This window comes from Monodon monoceros, unplaced genomic scaffold, assembly GCF_005190385.1.
Source record: "Monodon monoceros isolate NGI ecotype Baffin Bay Population unplaced genomic scaffold, NGI_Narwhal_1 Super_Scaffold_18, whole genome shotgun sequence".
NCBI classification, from domain to species: domain Eukaryota; kingdom Metazoa; phylum Chordata; class Mammalia; order Artiodactyla; family Monodontidae; genus Monodon; species Monodon monoceros.
The window spans coordinates 153,305,547-153,328,952 of NW_021703774.1; the positions used below are offsets into that span (position 1 = coordinate 153,305,547).

The 23,406-nt window shown below is 50.7% G+C and overlaps 2 protein-coding genes across 3 annotated transcripts in view; both read left to right on the forward strand.

The window, feature by feature from the left end:
- Positions 1–8,938, forward strand: part of DLGAP3 (DLG associated protein 3) — a 59,885-nt gene extending 50,947 nt beyond the window's left edge. Inside the window, exons 9-12 of the mRNA XM_029229562.1 lie at positions 5,435–5,919; positions 6,876–6,967; positions 7,207–7,350; positions 8,077–8,938. Coding sequence (XP_029085395.1) covers positions 5,435–5,919; positions 6,876–6,967; positions 7,207–7,350; positions 8,077–8,295 — 940 coding nt within the window. The 3' untranslated portion in view covers positions 8,296–8,938. The remainder of the gene's footprint in view (positions 1–5,434; positions 5,920–6,875; positions 6,968–7,206; positions 7,351–8,076) is intronic.
- A 4,583-nt stretch (positions 8,939–13,521) lies between these two features.
- SMIM12 (small integral membrane protein 12) lies at positions 13,522–17,425 on the forward strand. Of its 2 annotated transcripts, none has more exons than XM_029230924.1 (2): positions 13,522–13,623; positions 16,474–17,425. In XM_029230924.1, exon 2 carries the CDS (start codon positions 16,479–16,481, stop codon positions 16,755–16,757), a length of 279 nt encoding a protein of 92 aa, XP_029086757.1. In that variant the 5' UTR covers positions 13,522–13,623; positions 16,474–16,478; the 3' UTR covers positions 16,758–17,425. The 2 variants fall into 2 exon arrangements, with proteins under 2 accessions (XP_029086757.1, XP_029086758.1); XM_029230925.1 differs by lacking the exon at positions 13,522–13,623 and adding an exon at positions 13,670–14,317.
- The last annotated feature ends 5,981 nt before the right edge of the window (positions 17,426–23,406 follow it).

Genomic DNA, 23,406 nt, shown 5'->3' on the forward strand with positions numbered 1-23,406 from the left:
AGAATGGATGTTGGGGGATGATTTGTAATCTCTACTATCCTCCCTTCCAACCAACCAACCAAATAACCAACGTTTATTTGAGGAACTGCCCAATTTAGTAAGGGAGACAGATATGTAAATAACTAACTACAATACAATGTGATATGGAGTATAAAAAAGGTTTTATTCAGAGTGCTGTGGGAGAACAGATGGGAATGATCAACAGCAATCATAATAATCAATAACTACAATGGTCTGGCTGGGTTCTCAGTGCTACACTCCCATTGTTTTATTTGTCCACCTCCCTTTTTTTTTCAGTGTGAGCTACAAACCTTCCTGCCTCACCATGTAACAGCTAACACTTGCAGTGGGCAGGCCACGTGCTGTTCTAAGTTTCTTAGATACATTATCTCATAACAATCCTGTGAGTCGGTACTATTATCATTCTCATTTATAGATGAAGAAACTGAGGCACGAGCCATAGAGCTGGGTTTTGGACCCGGACATTCTGGCTCCAGAGCATACATGCTTAACCACTCTGCTAGCCTACCTTCCTTAAAACTATTCATTCTCATTCCCTCCCCGAGCCTTCTCACCCCCAAATCTCCAGCAGACGACCTCCCTGCTTACTTCTTTGTAACGACTGAGGTCATTGGTGGGACCTGTCTCCACTGCCGGACCAGCCTCCAACTGCATCTCTTTCCTTGCCTCCTCCATCAGTCCTGCCTCAGGGGTGGAGGCATCTGCCTTTCTGGTTAAAGCTGCTCCTGTCCCTCAGTCCTAGGAAGGCAGTGGAGTGTAATGGTTTAAGAGCTGGCCTCTGCAGACAGACTGCACTAAATTAATAAGTGTCTGGTCTTAGGAAGTCACTTAGGTTCTCTAAGCCTTAGTTTTCTCGTCTGTGAGTAGGGGTGATACTAATGTGAGGGCTGAGCATATTGATTCATGTAAAGTGGTTATTATTTGTTCCCCTCCTATCTGGTCCTTGGGTTACTGCCTCTCTCTTCTCTAGCTTGAATTGACTTCTCTTTACAGGTTGTATGAGTTACCTACGGCTGCTGTATTATTACAGCACAGTATTATAGCCACTAATTTAGTGGCATCCAATAATCCATATTTATTATCTTACATTTCTAGAGGTTGGAAGTCTGAACTGGGTTTCACTAGGCTAAAATCAAGGTGTTGGCAGGACTGACCCCTTTTGGAGTCTCTGGAAAGCATCCATTTTTTCACCTTTCCCAGTTTATAGAGGCTGTCCGCATTCCTCGGCTTGTAGCCCATTTCTGTCTTCAAAGCCAGCAGTGGCGGGTTGAGTCCTCACAGGCAATCACTCCAACCTTGATCCCATTGTCCCATCTGCTTCTCTGATTCTGACTTTCCTAGCTCCCTCTTTCACTTATAAGGACCCTTTTGATTAAAATGGACACAACTGGAGACTGCAGGATCTCGTCTCAAGATCCTTGACGTAATCATTTTTGCAAAGTCCTTTTTGCTGTGGAAGGTAACATATTCATAGGTTCTGGGAATTAGGACATGGACTTTTTTGGGTGGCCATTATTCTACCTGCCCCTTGGGGATATGGCATGTGAGAAGCATCCAGTTGTCCCTCCTTTTCCTCCCCCTCCAGCTCTATTGAGATACAATTGACAAATAACCAGATCATCCCTTCCTTAAAGGTACATTGTCTTCTTTCTTCCTTCCTTCTCAACCAAGCCCTTTGGAAGAGTTGTCTTGCCTAGTTTTCTCCACCTCCTGACAACCCCCTCCCATCTGCGTCTGCCCCCATACTCCACCAAACTGACTCTTGCCCTGATCACCAGTGGCTTCCATATTGCCAAGTCAGTGGACACCTTTCATTCTCAACTGGCTGCATTTTCCAGTTGGCTGCTCATTCCTGCTTGAGACCCTTTTTTGAGGATTTCATCCTTTTGTGGTCCCCTGTCTGCCTTTAGGTGACTTTCTCTTGATTTTCCTCCTCTTCCTCTCTGGCTTAGACACGCCTGGGGCTCCGCCGTCTCCACTGGCCCCTGAAATGTCTGTGTTCCCCAGGGCTTTGCATCTTTGTTCCATTTCTCTTTTCTTGGGTGATCTTGTCTCACACTGCTGGTTTTAAATGCCACTTGCACAAAGGTGACCAATTCCTGCTTGTGCTGTGCAGATCTCTGGCTCCTGGCTGGAAGTGTTGGTGAAGATTGTGTTTCCAGTAATCCCATAAGCTCCTCAATTTCTTTGGTCTTCCTTCAAGTAGACACAGTGAGAGAGCTACTTGAGGTACTGACTTGAGAACCATGAAGCCTGGGGCATTCATGCTTCTGTTCCAGACTGCGTGGCCTACTTCCATCAAGACACAGTGTGGGGCTTCCCTGGTGGCGCAGTGGTTAAGAATCTGCCTGCCAATGCAGGGGACACAGGTTCGAGCCCTGGTCCGGGAAGATCCCACATGCCACGGAGAAACTAAGCCTGTGCGCCACAACTACTGAGCCTGTGCTCTAGAGCCCATGAGCCACAACTACTGAGCCCACATGCCACAACTACTGAAGCCTGTGCACCTAGAGCCCGTGCTCCGCAACGAGAAGCCACTGCAATGAGAAGCCCACGCACTGCAACGAAGAGTAGCCCCTGCTCGCTGCAACTAGAGAAAGCCCACGCGGAGCAACGAAGACCCAACGCAGCCAAAAAAAAAAAAAAAAGATACAGTGTGATCTTCTCAGGACCCCTCAGAGGACAGTGGAAGGCACAGACCCAGTGATGACAAAGGACAGCTCCATGTTTCATGGGGGTAACAGAAAAGCAAATAGGGAAGGCAGATCTTCACTAATGTATTTATTGGGGCAAGCCCCACCTTTACCTGTGTGGTTTGCAATTGCTGGAGCGCCGAAGGAGCCAGAGGCTAACTGGAGCTCAAAGCACAAAAATATTTAAAGGGAGCCAAAGGGCACCCTGACAGTTCAGTTAGACATACAAAACTCTCACCAGAAACAGAGCAATGTAACCAAACCGTGGGACCGCCTCCAAATGCAAGAAGACGGCTGAGGGAGGGATGGTACGAGGATGGCCTCGGGGCAGTCAGGGGGCTCACAGAAGAGGAGGGGGCTTGAGCAGGGAACCAGCAGGCAGTGAGGGGGAGGAAGGCCATTTCAGGCAGGGGAATAGCACGTGCAGAGGCTGAAGTCAGGGCCAGTATAATCTACTTGGGGAGCAAGGAGGGTTCAAGGGAGATGAGGTCAGAGAGGACTGCATCCAGAGTAAATGCTAGCACAGGAAGCCTGGGCTTTATCTTGTTGGCAATGGGGAGCAATGGAAGGGTTTTGCGCAGGGGGATGGGTTGGGCAGAGGTCAGCTTTAGAAAGACTACTCCAGTGCTGGGTGGATTGGTGAGAGAATGTTGGGCCCCAGATCTTAAAATATGCATAGGTATAATTTTACAAGGTATAATTTTTAAAAGGTATAATTTCATTTTATTTTATTCAAAAAATTATTTTATTATTATTTCTTATTGAAGTGTAATTGACCTACAACACTATTTAGTGTCAGGTGCACAAATTCAATATTTCTATACATCATTCAATGACCACCACGATAAGTCTAGTTACCATCTGTCAACGTATAAAGTTATTACGATATTCCTGACTGTATTACTCATGCTGTACATTTCATCCCTGTGACTTATTTATTTTGTAGCTGGAAATTTGTCCCTCTTAATCTCCCTCACCTATTTCACTCATCCCCCACCTGCAAAGTATAATTTTAGAGAGAGGAGGTACCTTGGCATTGGTACTGGTTCATTCCTATCATTTTATAGCATATATGTGTGTGTGTGTTTATATATAATACATATTCATATATATCATATAGTGTATTTTATATACACACATACATATATACTTACTAGATGGCCCAGGTGGAGGCCCAGGTGGAGGCCCAGGTGGAGGGTGAGTGACCTCCCAAAGGCACATAGCAACAAGGCCAGCGTTAGAACTCCGGTCTGCCTCACAATCCACTGCTCTTCTTCTGTACTATTCTGAGTGGAGGCAGCAGTGTCCGAAAGGAGGTTGATCCAATAGTCAAGGAAAGAGAGATGCAAGCCCCGACCAGGGCAGGTGCCAAGGTGAAGACCACATGGGAGGCAATGCGGATATGTTCCTGCTTTCTCTTTCTCTGGGTGGGGGTTGGGACATAGGGCTGGCTGGGGACTGCACATGAGTGCATCTCTCTTTCCTGGGTCCTGCAGCATCCTTCTGGGTCTGGTTTCTATGGCAACAGGCTCCCAGCAGGCAGCCCGCCAGCTGGAGGGAAGCAGGCAGGCAGGGAGAGAAGGCCCAGGCAGCATGAGGAAGGCTAAAGTTGTGGGGGGTGGGGGAGTCTTCTGGGAAGCAGGAGGAGCCCCTAAATCTGGCCCCCCAAATCCCTCTCTCTTCCGACCATATGAGGGTGGAGGTAGCTTAGGACATATGGGCTTTTCTTTCATGGTCCTTGAATTTCCAGACCTCAAACGTCTGTTCACCTCTCCCTGCCACCCTCACATCTCCTGACTCTCTCTTCTTTATCTAATAGATAATAGTATTATCTATTATCTGACCCGAACCTCATGCGCCTCAGGGAGCACTTACTTCTTCATAGAAAAGAGCCCTCACTCTGATTGAACTCAGTGGGGAGGGGGAGAACAAGGTCAACTGACGTTCTGTTTTGCATAAGATTTGCATATTATTAACTCAAAGACAAGAAATTTCCAGGCCCTGTGTCATTCCTGCCAACAACTTAATTCAGCTCCACTGGCACCCTCTGACTGTGTCTGGCCAGGCTCCGTGCTGAGCCATGGGGTCCCTAGAGGAGAAGTCCTCCCAGCTGTAGCCCACCCCTTCTCGCCAGCTGCTCTAAGGCAGTTCTTCCTGATGTTCTAGCAGCTGGTGTGGTGGGAAGTTCTTGGGCTGTGGAGCGTGGCAGCCCTGGGTCCAGATCTTGGCTCCGCTGTTTTCCAGCTGGCTGACTGTGGGCCTCTCTGTGCTATAGTTTATTCATCTCTCCATAGGACTGAGGATATACCCGTACAGCTGGTATGAACTAGCGAAGACACGTTGTTTGTTAAAATGCTGAAATAATGCTGTGTTCATTGGTAAAGAGCCACCACCCTGGACCCTCCCCAGGCCCTTTTGGCCCACAATCCAGCTTCTGCGGGGTGATGCCCTAGCACTTTGGCTTTGTCCGTCTGATTGGTGTCTGCCAGCATCTGTTCTGCCCATGGAGTACAGGTGGTTAAATATTTTGAATATCACCCCTGTCCAGAACCGGTGCAACAGGTAGGTACGTTATGTACCGACCCGTGGCAAGGACTGATACATTTAAAGGTCGTGAATTAATGTCCATCACTTTGTAGGTTTCCTTTTGGCCTGGGGTGCGGGTGAGGGCTGGGATGAGACTGGGCAGGGGCAGAGATAACCGCCAGCTCTCTCACCAGGCGGGCGAGGTTCAAGCGCTCCAACAGTGTGACAGCCGGCGTGCAGGCCGACCTGGAGCTGGAGGGCCTGGCCGGCCTGGCCACCGTGGCCACAGAAGACAAGGCCCTGCAGTTCGGACGCTCCTTCCAGAGGCACGCCTCTGAGCCCCAGCCCGGGCCCCGGGCCCCCACCTACTCAGTCTTCCGCACGGTCCACACGCAGGGCCAGTGGGCCTACCGCGAGGGCTACCCACTGCCGTATGAGCCGCCGGCCACCGATGGGTCGCCCGGCCCCGCCCCTGCCCCTACCCCCGGCCCCGGGTCCGGGCGCCGTGACTCCTGGATGGAGCGCGGCTCACGTAGCCTCCCCGACTCAGGCCGCACGTCCCCCAGCCCACGGGATGGCGAGTGGTTCATCAAGATGCTGAGGGCGGAGGTGGAGAAGCTGGAGCACTGGTGCCAGCAGATGGAGCACGAGGCGGAGGACTATGAACTGCCGGAGGAGAGTGAGTGAGGGGACCCCGGGCACAGAGGCATCGTGGCGGCGGCGGCCACTACCGCAATGTGATAGGAGAGGCCTTTGGCTGGGCCTGACTGTGCCTTTCTCACAGTTTGGTCGTATGGCCCCAGACCTTGGTGGCTCCTATTGGCAGTAGGGCATGTTGGGAGCTCTTGGAAGGAAGCAGGGAGCAGCTTCAGAGGTCAGAGCTAGGACTGGGAAAGTGACCGGGTGAAAGGGTTGGGCCTTCTAGGAGATGGCTGACAGCCCAAGTCCATGGGGATTGAGGGGACCCTATTCCCATCTGGGCTGGTGTGGGAATCCAGGTCTGATCCAGGTGTGAGACCAGGACTTCAGGCAGAGGGGGAGGCAGTGCACAGTGTCAGCTCATGTCTGAGGCCTAGGAGAAGGAGATTCAGCCAGGGAGACAGGGCCCTGCACGAGGGAGGACATGCCCTTCCCTGCAAGTCCGGTCTGAGGGGAGACACAGTCTTAACCGCAGAATCCCCAATTTGATGGGATAGTGACTAGAAGACAAGAGTCATGCACATGACATTATTTGGTAATTCTCAATGAGCCAAGGAGTCATATACTGATGAGTGACAAAGTTCTGCCAATGAGTGGTCACGGAGCTAGTGCCTGGCTAAGGCTATTGGGCTAGGCTGGCACTGCTTTCCATCTGTTCTCTGACATGGGAGGGAAGCGGACACAGGAGGATAAGCAGTCAAGACGTGTAGATCGTGTGAAAGAAGAAACATCAGTGTCTGAGGAGACAGTCTTCTTAGTGAAGTGGGATAGGAGCTGCTTGTTATGACCTTGAGGATGGGATGGGGAGGAGGCCGGAGGAGACAGACGGATAGACGGTGCCAGATAACAGAGGGGCCAGTCATTCAGGGCAGACTTCCTGGAGGCTGGGTAAGGAGAGGCATCTTTCCTCTCCCCGCATCTCCTTTTGCTCTCCAGTCCTGGAGAAGATCCGCAGTGCCGTGGGCAGCACACAACTTCTCCTGTCCCAGAAGGTTCAGCAGTTCTTCCGGCTGTGTCAGCAAAGCATGGTGAGTGCCCATGGCATGGAGCCTATCAGGTGTGTGTACCTGGTAGGGGACTGGAGTTTGTGTATGCCTGGAAGTGAGACCAGGTGTTTGTCTTGTCTTGTCTCCCTACCTCCCAGTCCCCTCCCCACTCTCCCAGGTTGAGCTTCCTGACAATGAGGGTGGGTTGGGCTTTCTCTGGTCCAAGCTGGGGCTCAGACCTTGCCGACTGACTGCCTCCCCTCTGTCTCCCTCCACTGCAGGACCCCACTGCGTTCCCCGTGCCCACCTTCCAGGACCTGGCGGGTTTCTGGGACCTCTTGCAGCTCTCTATCGAGGATGTTACCCTCAAGTTCCTGGAGCTACAGCAACTCAAGGCCAACAGCTGGAAACTCCTGGAGCCTAAGGTGGGGGGAGGTCCCTTCAAACCAGGAGTCCAGACCCTGGAAAATGCCCTTCCCCAGAGAGTGTGGGTGGGGGGGGGTAGAGAAAGGCAGGAGAAGAGACCCTGGGCAGCAAAGGTAGTCCTGGACAGGTGATGGTGACCCTCTTCGACCCTGTTCTTGGTCACTGCCCTCTGCTTGGTCCCACTGCTCATCACTGCCTGAGCTGCAAGAACCCTTTGGTGGCTGCAGCCACCTCGGACCAGCTGTCGTTTGAGGGAGCCAAACTAGAGCTTCCAGAAGGGCAGACTGCCCTCAGCTTGGACCTCGGCACAGAGGGGACCTTCAAGGTCCCCTCAGCCCTCATCTCACCAGACCTTGTCAGTGATGGGTCCCAGCAGCCTGGAACGTGAGCCCTCATTGCCTTGCCTGCGTCGGGGGAACTGCACTCCTCTGGACCAGGAGGGAGCGAACGCTCTGATGCGAGTTGTGGAAAACGGCTCCACCAGGGGGCGCTCGAGTCCATCTCTTTAAAAAATGAAAAATGTGGGTTTCACCTTGGCAGAACAAGCACCCCTGGGGCTTCGGGGGCCGTCACACGCTCTCAAGAACCGCTCTCACGAGTCAGAGGCGCGCGCTGTTAACCGTTCCGGGCCGCGGGGGCGCCGGTTGGGAAGTCGGGTGGGACCCGCCCCCAAACTAAGTGCCGCCCCCCGCCCCCAAACTAAGTGCCGCCCCCTCTGCCGGCAGGAGGAGAAGAAGGTCCCTCCGCCGATACCAAAGAAGCCCTTGCGGGGCCGGGGCGTGCCGGTGAAGGAGCGCTCCCTGGACTCGGTGGACCGGCAGCGGCAGGAAGCGCGCAAGCGGCTCCTGGCGGCCAAGCGCGCCGCCTCCTTCCGCCACAGCTCGGCCACCGAGAGCGCCGACAGCATCGAGATCTACATCCCCGAGGCCCAGACCAGGCTGTGACCGGCCCGGCCCGCCCAGCCCGGGCCCGGGCCCGCGGTTTTCTACCCGTACTGTACACCCAGCGTCGAGGTCACTGTGAACGCGGGCTGCCCCGTGCGCCCGCCCCGCCGGCACCGCACGCCCCGGCCCCTCCTGCCCGTCACGGTCTCGTGGGTTTTTTACCTTCCCGACCCCACGCGAAGGCGCCCGGGCTGGGCTGGGGGCCGTGCCTCTCCGCCCTGCGCTCCCACCGGGACCCCCCACCTTCCAGGTCCGACGCTTCGTCCCGACCTCCTCCCCACGGGCACCATCTCTGCCATTACTTACCCCACGGGCCAGGCCGGGCCGGGTCCCCCATCTGGGCTCTGCGTCCCCCCCACCCCGCGGGGCTGGGCTTCGTGGGGAATCAAGCTTCGTGGCTTTTTATGAAGAATCCCGAACCCCGCCTAGGAGCCCGCCCCACCCTCCCAGGGGCTCTACCCTCAGCCCTCAGCCCACCGGGCCCAGGGACCACAGTGGCTGGACCAACCCAGGACCAGGGCGCCTGGGCCTCTCCCCTTTCCCAGCTGCTGGGGAGGGGAGATGGGGGCTTCCCCTCACCACACCTGTGGCTGTTCCCACATCCCCTTGAGTATCCCAGGAAAAATAAAACGGCAGAACTGCACTCGAGCCAGCTGCTCTCTCCAGAAGAAGCCACCTCTGCCCGAGCCTGGGACAGGGGGTGGAGGGAGGAGAGGCCGGAGCCCAGGCTTTTGGTCTGGGGAGATAGGAGTTGTCTGGGCCAGCTGGGAGAATGGGGATTCGGCCCCGCCGGGTGGCGACAGAGGACCTGAGCCCTCCTGGAGGGGCCCGGGTGGGTTGAAGGGGCCCGGGTGGGGTGAAGAGGTCTGTCTTCCAATTCCTCCTAGTTTAGTCCGGTTCCCTTTCTGCCTTCCAGTTCCCCAGGGTTCCCCCAGAGAAGCACACAGCGTGTGCTCCATAAACAGGAGGGCTGCTGTTCTTCGATATGGACAAATACTGGTTTCCTTTTCCCTAAGGGGCCACTGTTCTTTCTGCTCCAGAAAACTGTTCAATTCTGTGCTGTCATGTTTTCTGATGCCTCCTGTGCATGGGTACATTGATGGGGAACAAAAGAGAGAACAGAACTTTCCTGGGAAACTCAGTGGCATCCCAAACCTAGTAGTGATGGCTAATATTTATTGGATGCTTGCTGAGGGTCAGGCAAGATGCGAGTGCTTTACATGAACGTAGCTCATCCTTACAACAGATGAGAAAGCTGAAGCCCAGGAGAGGTCAAGTGCCCTGGCCAAAGTCACAGGCAGGCCTAAGAGTGGTGGACCCAAGTCTGTCTAATGTAAATCCTGAGCGTTTAGCTCTACAGCCTTTTGAGCCCAGAAAGAGTTGAATGGCAGCTCCTACCCACAAAGCCCTCTCTCCAGTCTTTGCGTTGATGTGGACTCTGAGGCAGGACGAAGAACCTTCCAAAAGGGTTGGCTGCTCTTCTGGGCCACACTGGACTAGCCAGTTCTTCTCATTCATGTATTCAGCAAATATTTATCAAGAACCACTGTTGGCCCTGTCCAGCACCTGAAGATAGCTCTGAACAAGTTAGTTTCTGCTCTTATGGTGCTAACAGCCATATGGGAAAGACAAGTAATCAGTTACATTATAAGGGTGAGTGCTGGAAAGATGACTAGGTATTAGCCACTGAAGGAGGGCGAGGGCTGGGAAGAATGTTCAAGATCAGAGAACAGCTGTGCAGAGGCTTGGAGGAGAAAGAGGTATTGGGAATGCAGAGGCTTGATCATGCTGGGCTTTTGGGTCAATTTGAGGAAGGTGGGCCTGGGTCCTGAGGGCCACGGGGAGCCACAGAAGGGTTTTGAACAAGAGAGTGGCATGAACATATTTTACAGGCTGGTCTGGAAGACCACCTGAAAAGCAAGAGGTCATATTCCCACACACACTCATTTGAGACCACTGAGAGGTGAAGAGGGCTCCCGTGCGACCCGAATTCCCAAAAGTGAATCAGCCTGGAGCTGATCCCAAACAGATTCCTGGGCCCTGTGCAAGACTTAGTGAATAGAGTCTTTGCTCTCAGATGAGTTTTTTTGGCTTATTTATTTATTTTGGCTGCGTTGGGTTTTCGTTGCTGCGTGCGGGCTTTCTTTTGTTGTGGTGAGAGGGGGCTACTCTTCCCTGTGGTGCACAGGCTTCTCATTGCGGTGGCTTCTCTTGTTGCAGAGCACGGGCTCTAGGCACATGGGCTCAGTAGTTGTGGCTCGCGGGCTCTAGAGCGCAGGCTTAGTAGTTGTGGCACATGGGCTTAGTTGCTCCACGGCATGTGGGATCTTCCCGGACCAGGGCTCGAACCCGTGTCCCCTGCATTGGCAGGCAGATTCTTAACCACTGCATCATTTTGATGGCAGCCAGGTTTGGGAATACTGAAATTGGATGACTCAGAGTTTCAACTAGAAATGTTCATATGTCTATTTCCCCCAGATTTGCCAAGTGGGGCACTGGCTGAGTGACTTTCATCCTGGGGTTCAGTTTTCTCGAAAATGGGGACCTGGGAGAGGTTTGAACTAGACAATACTCAGAGCAATCCTATGAAGCAGGTGTTGTTATCACCCCCATTTTACAGATGAGAAAACCGAGGCTTGGAGAGGTTCAACAACTTAGCCCAAATCACGAAGCCAGGAAGTAGCTGAGTCCAAGTTTAACCTCTACATTATATAGATTTTTATGGGTCTCTGTGTTTTCCCAGAAACTGGGCCAGGCTTGCCGGGACCATGAGGTATATGGGAATGGACACGGAGAGACGGGTAGCATCCAAGACTGTGTGGGCATCCTGCTACAGATGTGATGTCTAAAATCTCCCCTTGTGGGGCTGATGTAGGGGGCATGTGGGGAGTCTCCTTAGGGTATTGTGGCCCAGGTAGTTGTGCTGGGCTCCATGGACATGTGAAGGATTAGATCCAGTCCCTGTGCCTGAGTTGCTCCCATCTGGCCATAGCAAGGCACATAAACACAAAGTTATGGTACAGAGGGAGGCCTGCTCTCCCAGAGGGGCTGAAGAGACCAGAGGAGGGAGCCTCTAGCAGCCGGCGAGTCTAGGAAACCTTTCTGCAAGTGGAGCCTTTTGAACTGGGCCTTGCAGGATGAATTAAAGTTTTGTAGTCAGGGATGAGGAGGGAAGACATTCATTTCAGGCAAAAGGACCAGCTTAGGCAAAGGCATGGAATGCTATGTGTGTGTGGGATAATGGGAAGAGCAGAGACTGGAGAGAGGTGAAAGGCTAGGACGGGTAGAGGGGAAATAAAGGAGATGTGGCTGGAAGGGAGCCATGGGTTTAAGTTGGAGAGTCCATGGTTTTATTTAAGTGTTTGAAAGACTCTTTGGCCAACAGAATAGAAATGGACTGGAGGAGGCAATGGAAGGCAGAGAGACCATTGAAGGGAGTTGCCGAGGTGGTCCAGGTAAGAGATGATGGTGAATTTGAGAGACATTCAGGAGGCATAGGTGCTATAAACTGGATCTGGGAAATAATGCAGAGATGAAGAGGCCTTGAAGATGTCACTTAGGTTTTTGGCTTGGTGAGTAAGTAATGCCATAAATGGACATAGGACATTACAGAAGGAGGAGTAAATTTGAGGAATACTAAACTTACTGGTGATCAATTACCAAGCACTTAGAAGGTGCCATATACTGTAAATGCTAAGCATTTTATACACATTAGGTGATTTAGTACAGAACAACCAAAGGGGGGTGGGTACTATTACTGTCTTTTTTAAAACAATGAGTGTAAACAGCTTTTCTGAGATTAGCAGGCAGCAGGGTTAGGATTTGAACCCACAACTCTCTGATTCCTAAATCTGTGCCCTGCAGCCCCACTCAGTTCTGCCTGACAGAACTGCTAGCCACTACTTGAGACTTAGCTCAAGGGCAGGTTCCTCTGGGGAGCCTTCCCTGGTTCTTCCTGGGGCTCCTTGTCTGTGCTACTTGTGCATGCTCCCGTCATCACATTTCTCACACTCTCTCGACATTTTGTAGACCCTTCTGCTTCCCTGTTAGTCAGACAACTCTTGGGGGAAAACACGGTCCCAGTCACCTTTGCATCCCCAATGCCTAGCACATGTTAATTGGCTGACTGAATGCTAGTTATTCTGGGCAATTCTGTTCCCTTGTCCTCCCTCAGTGAACACGTTCTGCTAATAATGGTTTCGTACACATTTCTTTATTCTTTATCTGTTCCTTTTTCTCCACCTCCATTGTCAGAGCTTAGCATTGAGATCTTTGAGATCATAAAGGAAGGGAATCTACCCTGATAATGCAATCTAGGAGGCTTCCTACCAAGGTGTCCCTTGAGCTTGAAAAACAAGACAGAGCTACTTTGGTAAAGAAAGGTGGGAAGGGCACTCCAGGTAGATGAAAAAGCATAAATAAAGGCACAGAGGTGTGAAACAGTTTGGTCTGCGTGGGGGAATAGGAGGGGTTTAGTATGTGTTACCAAAGGTAAATAAGTACGCCTGCCTGAGACTAGTGGAATGAAGATGGAAAGACAGGGCTAGGTGGGGGTGTTATGGAGCTTAAGCTTTGGTGTTTTTTTTTTCTATATGTGTTAAAGTAGACATCTGTACAGGGCGCAGTGGGGACACAGAGGAGGCAGTGAATACTTGCACCTAAGGGGTCAAGTAAGACAGGTTTTACTATATTTCAATTATTTGTATACTAACAATAGTACCATTTATTTCCCTGCTTGTTATGTGCCAGCACAGCACTTTGCATACATTGTTTCATCAACTCTCACAACATCCTGTGAAATAGGTGTTATTACCTCTATGCATAAGAAGGAAAGGAGGCTCAGGCAGATTGACAATGTTCCCAAGGTCACGCTGCTAGAAAGCTAGCCCAGACCAGAAGAGTTCTTAAGAGTTCTAGATTTTACTCTGCTGAGACCTTCTTGAGGTCAAGGATCATGTTTTTTATTTTTCTGTGCCCAGACCAAGGTCTTAGAAGAAGCCTAATAAACATCAGTTGAATACATGAATGCGTGACCTTCCACTTTCTCCACGCGAAAGCCCGTAGTGATGTCACTGGGAAACCTCCTGTCCGGGAGGGGGCGCTGTATCCCTCAGCGCAGCGCGGCCCGTTGCAGAGCCCTAGCTTCCTCAGGCCTTTGGCTCTGGAGCTCAGCCAATCCCTGCGCTCCGAGGGAGCCGGCGCCGGTGGGCGGGGTCCGGGGCGAGGTCTCGCGGGCCGCTGGGAGTGGCGGCTTGCGTGCTCCCCCAGCGCGGGCGGATCGCGGGCGGAGGGCTGGGGCCGGACGGCGGGGTGTGAGCTGCGGCGCGGGTGAGCACTCGTCCCGGCAGGCAGTTCCTACCCCCGAGCGGCTGCTGGGCCGCCCGTAGCTGTGGCGACGGCTGGTGGCCTTGACCTCTGAGTTAGGGGAAGGGAGATGGCGAGCCTCCGCTGCGGCCCTGGCCAGGCTAGACTGCTCCCTCTCTTCCCCGGGCTCGGCGTGGGAGTCTGAGCGCCCTGCAGACATTCTGCAGCCCGGGCTTCTCGGCCTTAGGCACGTGGGTGAGGACAGACCAGACGAGGCCGTGAGCGTGGTGGGATAGGGGCAGGGGACCGGGAACCTAGAGGAGGGAGAAGGGCAGACCCTTGGACCTGACCTCCTTGCGCTCTCATACCCGGACCGGGCTCAGTAACGGTCAGAATGAATTCTTCCACCCAGTCAGGTCTCCTCTGCCCTTGTTAGCAGTTCTCAAATCTCGGACTGCGGCTTAGCGTCTCCTTGGGCCTCCGAGGTCCCCGGCACAAGGGCAGGTTTCCCGGCAACCTTTACCGTTTGACCTTCACCGGACGCTCAGGCTCCTTCAGTGCGGGGCTGGAAATATTTGCCACTTTTGCCTCTTTCGTTTTGACACCCTGGAGATGACTTGTTAGAGTATCTAGCTTCTTGTAATCAGCAAAGGCACCTGCTGTGTTCCTGCCGCCTTTCGAGGGCGGGTGGTTAGATGACTGCGGTGGTTTTACACAAGTGAGTTGCTTGAGCTCTCATTCATTCACCAGACTTTTTAAGCACTTAATGCCGGGCGTGGTGGGAGGGGTGGGAGATGAATAGGGCACAGTGGGGACGCACAAACATGGGCCTTTCCCTCTTGGAGGGTTAAGTGCTTTGAGAAATGCAGACACATGGGGTAGGCCAGCCCAATGTGTGACACAGAGAAAGTGGTGATAAATGTTGAATAAATGAAAGGATTAAGTTATTTGGGAATGATTAGAATGTGAACCCGACCACAGAGGGAGACCTCGGGCTGCATGTGAGAAGCAGTATTAGTTGTGGACTCATGCTTCATATATTTGAAGACAGATTGGAAATCTGAGTGGAGAGTTGCTGTTTAGGAAAAGTGTTTACTTATAGAGAACTTGCTTACAGGTAGGAAAGAAAATGAAATATTAGGTTTGAGATTCTTCAAGGGTGCCTCTTTTAACAGCTCCTAAATCTTGTAATTTCACAAATCTCTGAGTGTAATCTTAGAGTTTGCAAAAAGGGAAGCTCTTCTAGGTAGTGAAATGCCAAGCTGATGGGAAAAAATTGCAGTAAGTTCTCCTCAAGTCCAGGAATTGGACAGAAACCATACACCTATTTGCAGTGTGTTCCTTCCAGTAGAAGGAGCATAGGTGTTGAAGTTGGAGAGGCCTGGGTTCCAGTCAATGTCTCTCTCACTTCTGGTGATCTTGGGCAAGTTAAGCTTATGTCCCTGAGCATTTGTGGCCTTCAACAAAAATCTGGGCTAATAACTCCTACCTCATAGAGGTGTTGTGAAGATCAGATGGTGACTAGTGTGTTAATTGTCCAGCATAGTGCCTGGTGCTAAGACAGGGACTCAGAGGGCAGTCTTGGAGCTGCTGCAGTTTTTTTCTTGGTGATGGTCCATTATAGCCTTGGGTCCACAAAATGCTGGGGTTCTTCCAGAGAGAATTGGAACCAAAGGGAGGGGAGAGAGTCATCTTAACTTTGGTGAGGTTCAGACCAGAGATAGCTAGATTGGAGAAATACCTGCAGGGGCACAAAAGGAATGATCTTTCAGTTGAGACTTCTGGGCACGTTACCTAACCCTCTGGTCATGCCAGCTACATCAAGAGAGTGGACATGCGGATTAAAGGAGATAGTATATATAAAGAGCTTAGCCCAAGGTCTGGCGTGTAATAAGTGCTCAATAAATGGAGCTGTCACTATTATGATAGTTGTGAATAGTCTTTGATAATTGTTAATAATGATAATGATCATTTGAGACTGAATGGCTGAGAGTGACCCAATTTGTGTGTTTTTACATTATCCTGGTGTTGCCTTACTTTATTTCTGGAAGCCCTGGGGTCATTCCATTTCTTTGTTTTTCCACTTCTTGTACAGTAGTTTTTTAACATAGAATTTTCAAGTTCTGGTGTGTCCAGAGTATGTATAATGGGCTGGTGATATTTTTAGGAATTTATGCAAATACGAGGATATGGCTTTGGTTGAAGAGAGTGTATTTTGAAAGGGGTTTGGCAAGCAGATTTGTAAGGAAGAGGTTTGTCTTGTTAGAAAAGTCAAGTTCAGAATAGGAAAAAACCATTATCTTTATCTAAAATCCAGAGTGGTTGGGTAATGGTTTGGGGTTTTGGCTGCCTAAATACGTTGCTTATTCTTTATGTGGGGCAGAGGAACTACTTCTCATTAACCTGGAGACAGGAGACTCACAGGGGTGAGCGTGGTGGGGAAGGGATGGCTGGCTCTGCTGATGGAGGAATATTGTAGAGCAGAGAAAGGCTCTTACCCGCTCTTAGAATGTTGGCAAGTTGTGCAGGGAGGGCCTGGGGTCAACAGTAGGATTGAAGCTTTATTAGGTAAGGCTCAGAGGTCCTCTCGTGGGGAACGCTGCCATACGTGGTTGCATAATTGTCAAAGAGTATAGTACGTAAATGAGATTCTTTCCCCCTTCCCTAACAATTGAGTCTTCTGAAATTTCCTGGATTGTTTCGGAGACCCAACTGTTGCATAAAGCAGGGTGCCCTCTTGCATTGCTCTGCATGGGGTGGATGCTCAGTAAATTGTGCCAGGCTGCCTGGTGAGTGGAGAGCCCTGGTGGGTTGTCCGTGTTTGGTGGGAAGGGGTGCTGCTTCTTCCTAATGCGGCCTCCTACTCTTCTGCAGATGTCATGTGGCCTGTGCTTTGGACCGTGGTGCGTACCTATGCTCCCTATGTCACCTTTCCTGTGGCCTTCGTGGTTGGGGCTGTGGGCTACCACCTGGAATGGTTCATCCGGGGCAAGGATCTCCAGCCTGTGGAGGAGGAGAAGAGCATCTCGGAGCGCCGGGAGGACCGCAAGCTGGATGAGCTGCTAGGCAAGGACCACACCCAGGTCGTGAGCCTTAAGGACAAGCTGGAATTTGCCCCTAAAGCTGTCCTGAACAGAAACCGCCCGGAGAAGAATTAATGGAGGACACAGGGCCCTATGGGTCCTTCTGGGGGCCAGGACTGGTCCTGCCACCATGTCGACCCAGCAACCAGAACCCACATCTGATTTGCTTTATTGCTGCTTCTGGCCCCTCCCGCCCCACACAGCCACACACATACTGGCTGCTCTGCTATGGCCAGGCAGACACACTAGTAGCTGAGGGGCCAGTGAAGAGGAAGGCCCGTGAGGGTTCTGGCCTGAAGGCTGCCTCTGCTGGATGGTGACCACAGCTGCTCAGGCTTCTGTGTTGCTAGGTGCACCACTGGGAGGAGAGTGATGAAGTGAACATTGGCCGTCAGTCCCTGTGGGGAGGCAGTTTGGCCTCAGGTGGGAGTGGCTGGGATTGGGGTGATGCCTTTAGGAGGGGTACCTACATGCCTAGTTCTGGTTTGCACTGGGAAGAGTTCGGAAATCTCCCTGGCTCCCTTAGCTAGCTTGCTCTGTCCTTTGTGCGCATTCTCCCTGAAATCCTGTCCTGTCAGCTCAGGAAGGGGATTCCCCTGGGAAGGAAAGCCGTTTTCTGTTCTTGGGAGCCCAGGCTGTTCACCTTGGGGCAGGTGAATTTGCTTGAAAACAGTCATTGTCTTTCACCCCCCACCCCGTCACTGTGTAGTGCAAAACTTGATTAAAGTGGCGTCTGAGAACCATTTTGATCTAATCCTGTCTTCCAGGTGGTGCTGGGGTCTCCTAGGAGCTATGCAAAGCAGGCATCTCCGGGTAGGATAAAATTGGCCTTTAACTAAGGACTTTGGGGCCCTGGAAGCTTTGTTTTACTAGCGTGGCTGCATTGGATCCTGGAGGCGGTGAGTCCTGGAGGCGCAGGTTCCCAAGGGCCTTTTTATCATGATGACATGAGGCTTATATACTTTCAAAGTCTACATTAAGAGTAGACCAAGGAGCTTAACAATTGCTATCAAATTTTCCAGCTTCACACACACATGCACACATACTTTTCCCTATAAAAGTAGTATATGTACATTAAATTTGGTAGGGGTTTAAAAAAGGTTACCCACATTCTGAGGGCTCTGGTACAGATAAAATATTAACATTTTGGTATCTTTCACTAATTCTTGGACTAGTTTTTTTAGATACTACTGTACATTTAATTTTATATTCTTTTTTTACATAGTGTTTTCATATCGTAATCACTTTCCTATCTTATCACATGGTCCTCATAATCCTAATTGTTTTCATTAGCTGTATAATTGCCCATCAAGTGGGAATATAGCATAGTTTGTTTTTAACAGTTTCCCTGTTGCTGGACATTTGGGTTGTTTCTGGTCGTTCACTAGGAGAAATACTGCAAAGAGTATCTTATATAAGGATTTTCCTGCATTTTTGGACTAAATGGTAGGAACAGTAAATGGCATTTTGGAGATTAATCCTTTGTCAGTTGCTTCATTTGCAAATATTTTCTCCCATTCTGAGGGTTGTCTTTTGGTCTTGTTTATGGTTTCCTTTGGTGTGCAAAAGCTTTGAAGTTTCATTAGGTCCCATTTGTTTATTTTTGTTTTTATTTCCATTTCTCTAGGAGGTGGGTCAAAAAGGATCTTGCTGTGATTTATGTCATAGAGTGTTCTGCCTATGTTTTCCTCTAAGAGTAAATGGCATTTTGGATGAAATGGGACGAACGGTTTTAAGGGCCTCAATGCATAATACTAAATGTCTTTCCTGAAGGGCAGTAGGAGCTTATACTAAATGCTGCCACTAAAGATGTTGTCGGTGAGGTTGGAAGGGGTGAGAGCAGAGAGCCGACCTGTTGCCTCACGAAGTCAACTGACCTTTAACCTGAGTGAGCAAAGACAAGTAATGAGCATTTGATGAAGAATGAACCCGCCTTAAAAGGAGGAGGGTGTTTGCCCTGCCTCTTACCTCAGGATCTGAGGCCCAGTGGTGTTAACAGGTGGGTGAAGGTAGAATTCCTGAACAGGTAGAGATGCCGGCTGTGGGGTGGGAGGAGGGGGGGACGTGGAAAGTGGTAGCCAGAGGAGGAAGGGCAAGTCGATTCGGTGGCTCCCCCTCAGTCACTGAGGCCTGCTGGGAATGTTGAGATGAGCTGCTGTTGCTTCTCAGGGCATAAATCCGATGGGGAGCGTGGGGAAGCAGGGTCTGCTGCTGAAGTGAGGATGAGGTTTCTGGTTCTGAAAGGATGTGCTAATAAGCTCAGCTTGGTTACAGGCTCAGGCTGTCGCAGGCCTCATGGGCAGACCAGTGCTGCCCCCCTGTGGCAGTCCTGAGGACGACCAAGCCTGGGATCCCTTCACTGGGCTAAACCACCAGTAGCAAACTCTCTTGCCTACAGGGGTCAGTCAGGTGGCTTAAATGAGCGGCCAGTCCAGGTGCTAGAAAAGCACAGGCCTGCCTAAAGGGGGCAGTGGCTGTGCAGCTTCTTCCAGTTTGTGCTGCTTGCCCAGAGATACCAGATTGTTGTTTTCCTCTCTAAAACATGCCAGAAGTTCAGATTTTTTTTTGGTGGGGGGAGGTGTGTGGTATGGAAACTTCTGATTTTTAAATGTTGAAAATTTATTTTTTTAAAAATTCTAAGCATGTTAACATACCCATAGGGTTAATTTGACCCAGTGGCTGCCAATATGCCACCTGTCAAGCTGCCCCTTGCCTTCTAATGAAATCTTAGAGGTGTGCTTTGTTTTTAAGCAGTTAACAACTGTGCCAAACATTAAATCCCAGGATTGGTTCCCTCAAAATACTTTTGGGCATCCTGCACATATGTAGTTTAATATCGGCCTAAGCAAAACATAACAGGACAGAAAACCTACAGAAATAACACAAAAAAAGTTTTCCCACAGACCAAGACGTTTTTGGGTTTTCAGATATTTTAGAATAACCCTGCCACCACTGATGTACGTCCTCCCAGTGCCTGATGGAAGAAGCACTACCTTTGGAAGTCCAGGTTGCTCCCTTTTTCTAGTCTCACTTTGTGCTCCTTTTAAATAATTTTATTTCCTTGGGCTTGCCCTCGCTGAATTTTTGCCTCCAGCAAGTCTGTTAGTATTCTCAGCTGGCTCGCTCTTTTCCCATGGGCTGGCTGAGGTCCGCTGCTACCGCGGGGCTGTGAGATCATGCGTGCTTTCTTGCCTCTGCTCAGGTGTCATCAGGCAGCAGGGTTTCTGTGGATGGGGCAAAGGTGGGCCAGGCTTGCTGGGACCAACCAGGGCATGGACTGGTTTTCTTCCACACTTGCTGATTCACCTTGGAGGCACATGACCCTCTTTTGGGTTGGCCCAGCAGTCACGATTCACTGAAACGCATTAGTAAATAGATGTACTTGGGGCTTTTACCCACCCCTCCCGGCCCCCGCCCGGGTCTCTTCCCAGCCTGGTGATAGTGGTGGCTTTAGAGCTGCGTTATCCTGTCTGAGCACGGCCGGGATCACTTCTCTGCCCTCAGCGGCCCAGGGTCTGGTGCTTTTCCACTCTCTCTCGAGCCTTTCCTGTGCCTGTTGCTGTGTTAGCTCAAGTCAGCTGGGCAGCTGCCAGGACAAGCCTGGCAGGGGGCCCTTTGACTCCTGTCAGCTTCCCAGGGCCCCAGGCTGGTGAGGCCATTGGCCGAGTGAAACACCATGGGATTAGCGTCCCCAGAGTCACTTGGGAGCCAGGCAGTGAAAATGAAAAGGCTCGTGCCTTGCCTCACTTTTCCTTTTCCACTCTGGTGTGGGTCTCTAGGCACTTGTAGAGTGGTGAGCCAGGGCGGTGTGGTACAGTGAAAATAAAGTGGATTCTCGAGTCTGACAGACTTATGAGTACTGCCTCAACCACTAGCTGAATGACCTCGAGCAAGTCACGTAGCCTTTCTGAGCCTCAGGTATCGGTTATCCTCACCTGTAAAACAGGGATAAGAGTACCTATTTTTGCTGGGTTGTTACAAAGTTAAGGTAACATATGTAAAGTTCTTAGCAGAGTCTGTGGCAACAAGTAGGTGCTCAATAAATGTTGGCTGCTGGAGTTTTATTGCAGAAAAACAGTTCCACGTAGCCTTGTGATCCTAGTGAGTTCACGTAGCCTTGTGATCCTAGTGAGCTAGGGATCCGGAGGGGACAGCAGCCGTGGTTGGGAGGGTGATCACAGGGACCCACCCTCACAGGGACCCTCTCAGGCCTGGTGGTTGAGGGCTTCTTAGGAGTATTTTACAGGAAAGGCTGCCTTGTCCAAGAACCAGGCTGGCCACGGGGGTGCAGGCTTCAACCTGTGTCGCTAAGTAGTAGCCGCATCGGTGCTGTCTCAAGGTCAGAGACAAAACGGGCGGAGTGAGGTCTGGGGGAACGCCGGGGAGTAGCATGCGTCAGGATGGGTGGAGGTGAGAGCCTTGGACTTGGAGGCAAGAGACTGGGGTGGCCTGGGACATGCCCCTTCACCTCTTCTGGCCTTGGAAGTATAGGGGTACTGATATCCTTCCTGCTGTAGTGTAAAAAGAGCGAGAAGCCAGCTTAGAGCTTCGAAAATGTGCAAGTGCTATTCTATCCCAGTAAAATCTCCCTTTTATCGAATCAGGATGGCAGCCAGTCTGAATAATGGAATAGACATAAATGCTCCTTTATTCTTTTTCTGAACAGTCTCTTCAAAGTATTTGCTAAGTAGAAGTCTTTGGGGAATCAGCTTGAAGAGTAAAGAGGAGTAATTAGTAATTAGTGTGTATCATTTTGCATCCTGTTCCAGTGGTGCCTTGATGTACTTAAAAAGTTTATTCTTTTTAAATTAAATTTGTTAACATTAGTTATCTGTTTATCAAATCCCTTTTACACAATGCAGAGATGAACCTTGGCTTTGGTTTTTTGTTTAAAAATTCCAAATGGGTCCTCCAAATATTTTTGAGATTTTTAAACATCTTTACTGGTGTCCCAGAAAGGGCAGCTCTTCTGTCTAGAAGAGTCCAAAGTCCCTTGTACTCTTATGCCCCTCTCCACTGGCCCTGTTCCTTCACTTCCAACCCCAGCTCCACTGTCCATTTCTGTTTGCTTCTGGGCCTGAACTGCCCAGTGCAGCTAGAGAATTTTGCATAACCGTGTGGCCTGACACTCTGCATGTATGGGTTCAGATGCAGCCTTCAAGGTGATTTCTTATTTATTTGTCTTCTTTGGCTGTGCTGCGCGGCATGTGGGATCTAGTTCCCTGACCAGGGATTGAACCTGTGCCTCCTTCATTGGGAGCATGGAGTCTCAACCACTGGACCACCAGGGAAGTCCCTGATTTCTTTTTTAAACAAGCTTGGTTTAAAAAAGAAAACAAGCTGTGAGGCCAGCTTGCCCTCAGCCCCATCCCTGCATTCCTCTTAGCCCTTGCTGCTTGCTCTCCACTTCCACCACTAAAGTGGTGAAACCAGTTTGGCTAAAAGCTTTTGTAATTGCACATGTGGTATCCACTCCCAGTCATACTAATTAATCTTTTGCAGTGTCTGGCACTCTTCACTGAATTCTGTCTTGACATCACCACCACCTGTGTTTCCTTTTCCAGCTGTCTCCTCTGCCACTGGCTCCTCCTGTTCTCCTACCTGTGAGTGTTCTTCCAGTTTCATCCTTGGCTTTTTTCTTGCTGCACTGTTTTAGCCTCACCTGTGGCTTCAACCACCTGCTGATCTACTTTGAGGACTCCCAGATGTCTTATCTGTAGTCGTGAATTTCCCTCCAAGCTCTAGATCATTCTCTGAAACAGCTCACTGCATCTCTGTCTAGATTTGTATGACAGTTAAAGGTGTTGACCTGGGTTTGAAGCTTAACTCTGTAATCTAGTTGCGTGACCAGAAAAGTCACTTAACTTCTCTAAGCATCATCTGTGCAATGGGGACGATTCTTGTGAAGATGGAGTGTTTGTAAAACACCCGGCCTGGTGTTTGGCATGGATTCCGTCTCCTCTCTCCTGTTGCTCAACTTGGTTCTGACTCCCCCTTCCCCCAACCTGTGGTGACCCACTTCTTCTTCATCTGGAATTCATCCTCTGTTCTCCATCTCACTTCCCTGCCCTCATAATCTCTTGCCTAAACTTTTGGTCTCTTCCTGAAAATTCTTCCCATTTCTGGCAGCATTTTCTCTCTAAAACACATCTTCAGTGAGGTTACTCCTTAAAGACCTCCATGGCTTCTCTCACCAAAGCCCCTTGTGTGCCATGCAGATTCTTTCATCATCTTGCCCTAGCCTCCCTCCCGTCATCCCCAGGACAGAACATGCTTTGTATTGATACCATTTCCTGACGTGTTATGCTCGTTCAGAGCCTGATGCTTCCGGGTGCACTATGTATCGGGCCTCCTTGGCTGCCTGGTGAACTCCATTACACCACAAGACAGCCTAGGTAGCTAAGCAGAGACTGCCATTCCCTCTGCCTCTCTAACCCTGTGTCCGCTCTCCTACTGCAGCATTTACACAAGGCACTGTGAGGGTCGTGTGTCTGTTTCCCTAGACTGTGAGTTCCTTGAGGGCAGGGACCAAGCCTTGCACAGATTCATTTCCAATAAATGTTGAATGAATTAAGAGGCCCCTGAGTGTGATTCTGGGACAGAAACTGGGGCTGGGTTTGGAGACAGCGTCTTTGGAAGATGGAGCAGGGCTCCCAGGTGTGTGCTTTGAGCTGCCTGGCAGCCTTGAGCTAATGGCAGCCGTGTTTTGCTACAGCTTTGCCTT

Bases quoted from the DNA above. Each gene is read 5' to 3' on its own strand.
- SMIM12 (XM_029230924.1), top strand. From the start codon at position 16,479: ATGTGGCCTGTGCTTTGGACCGTGGTGCGTACCTATGCTCCCTATGTC.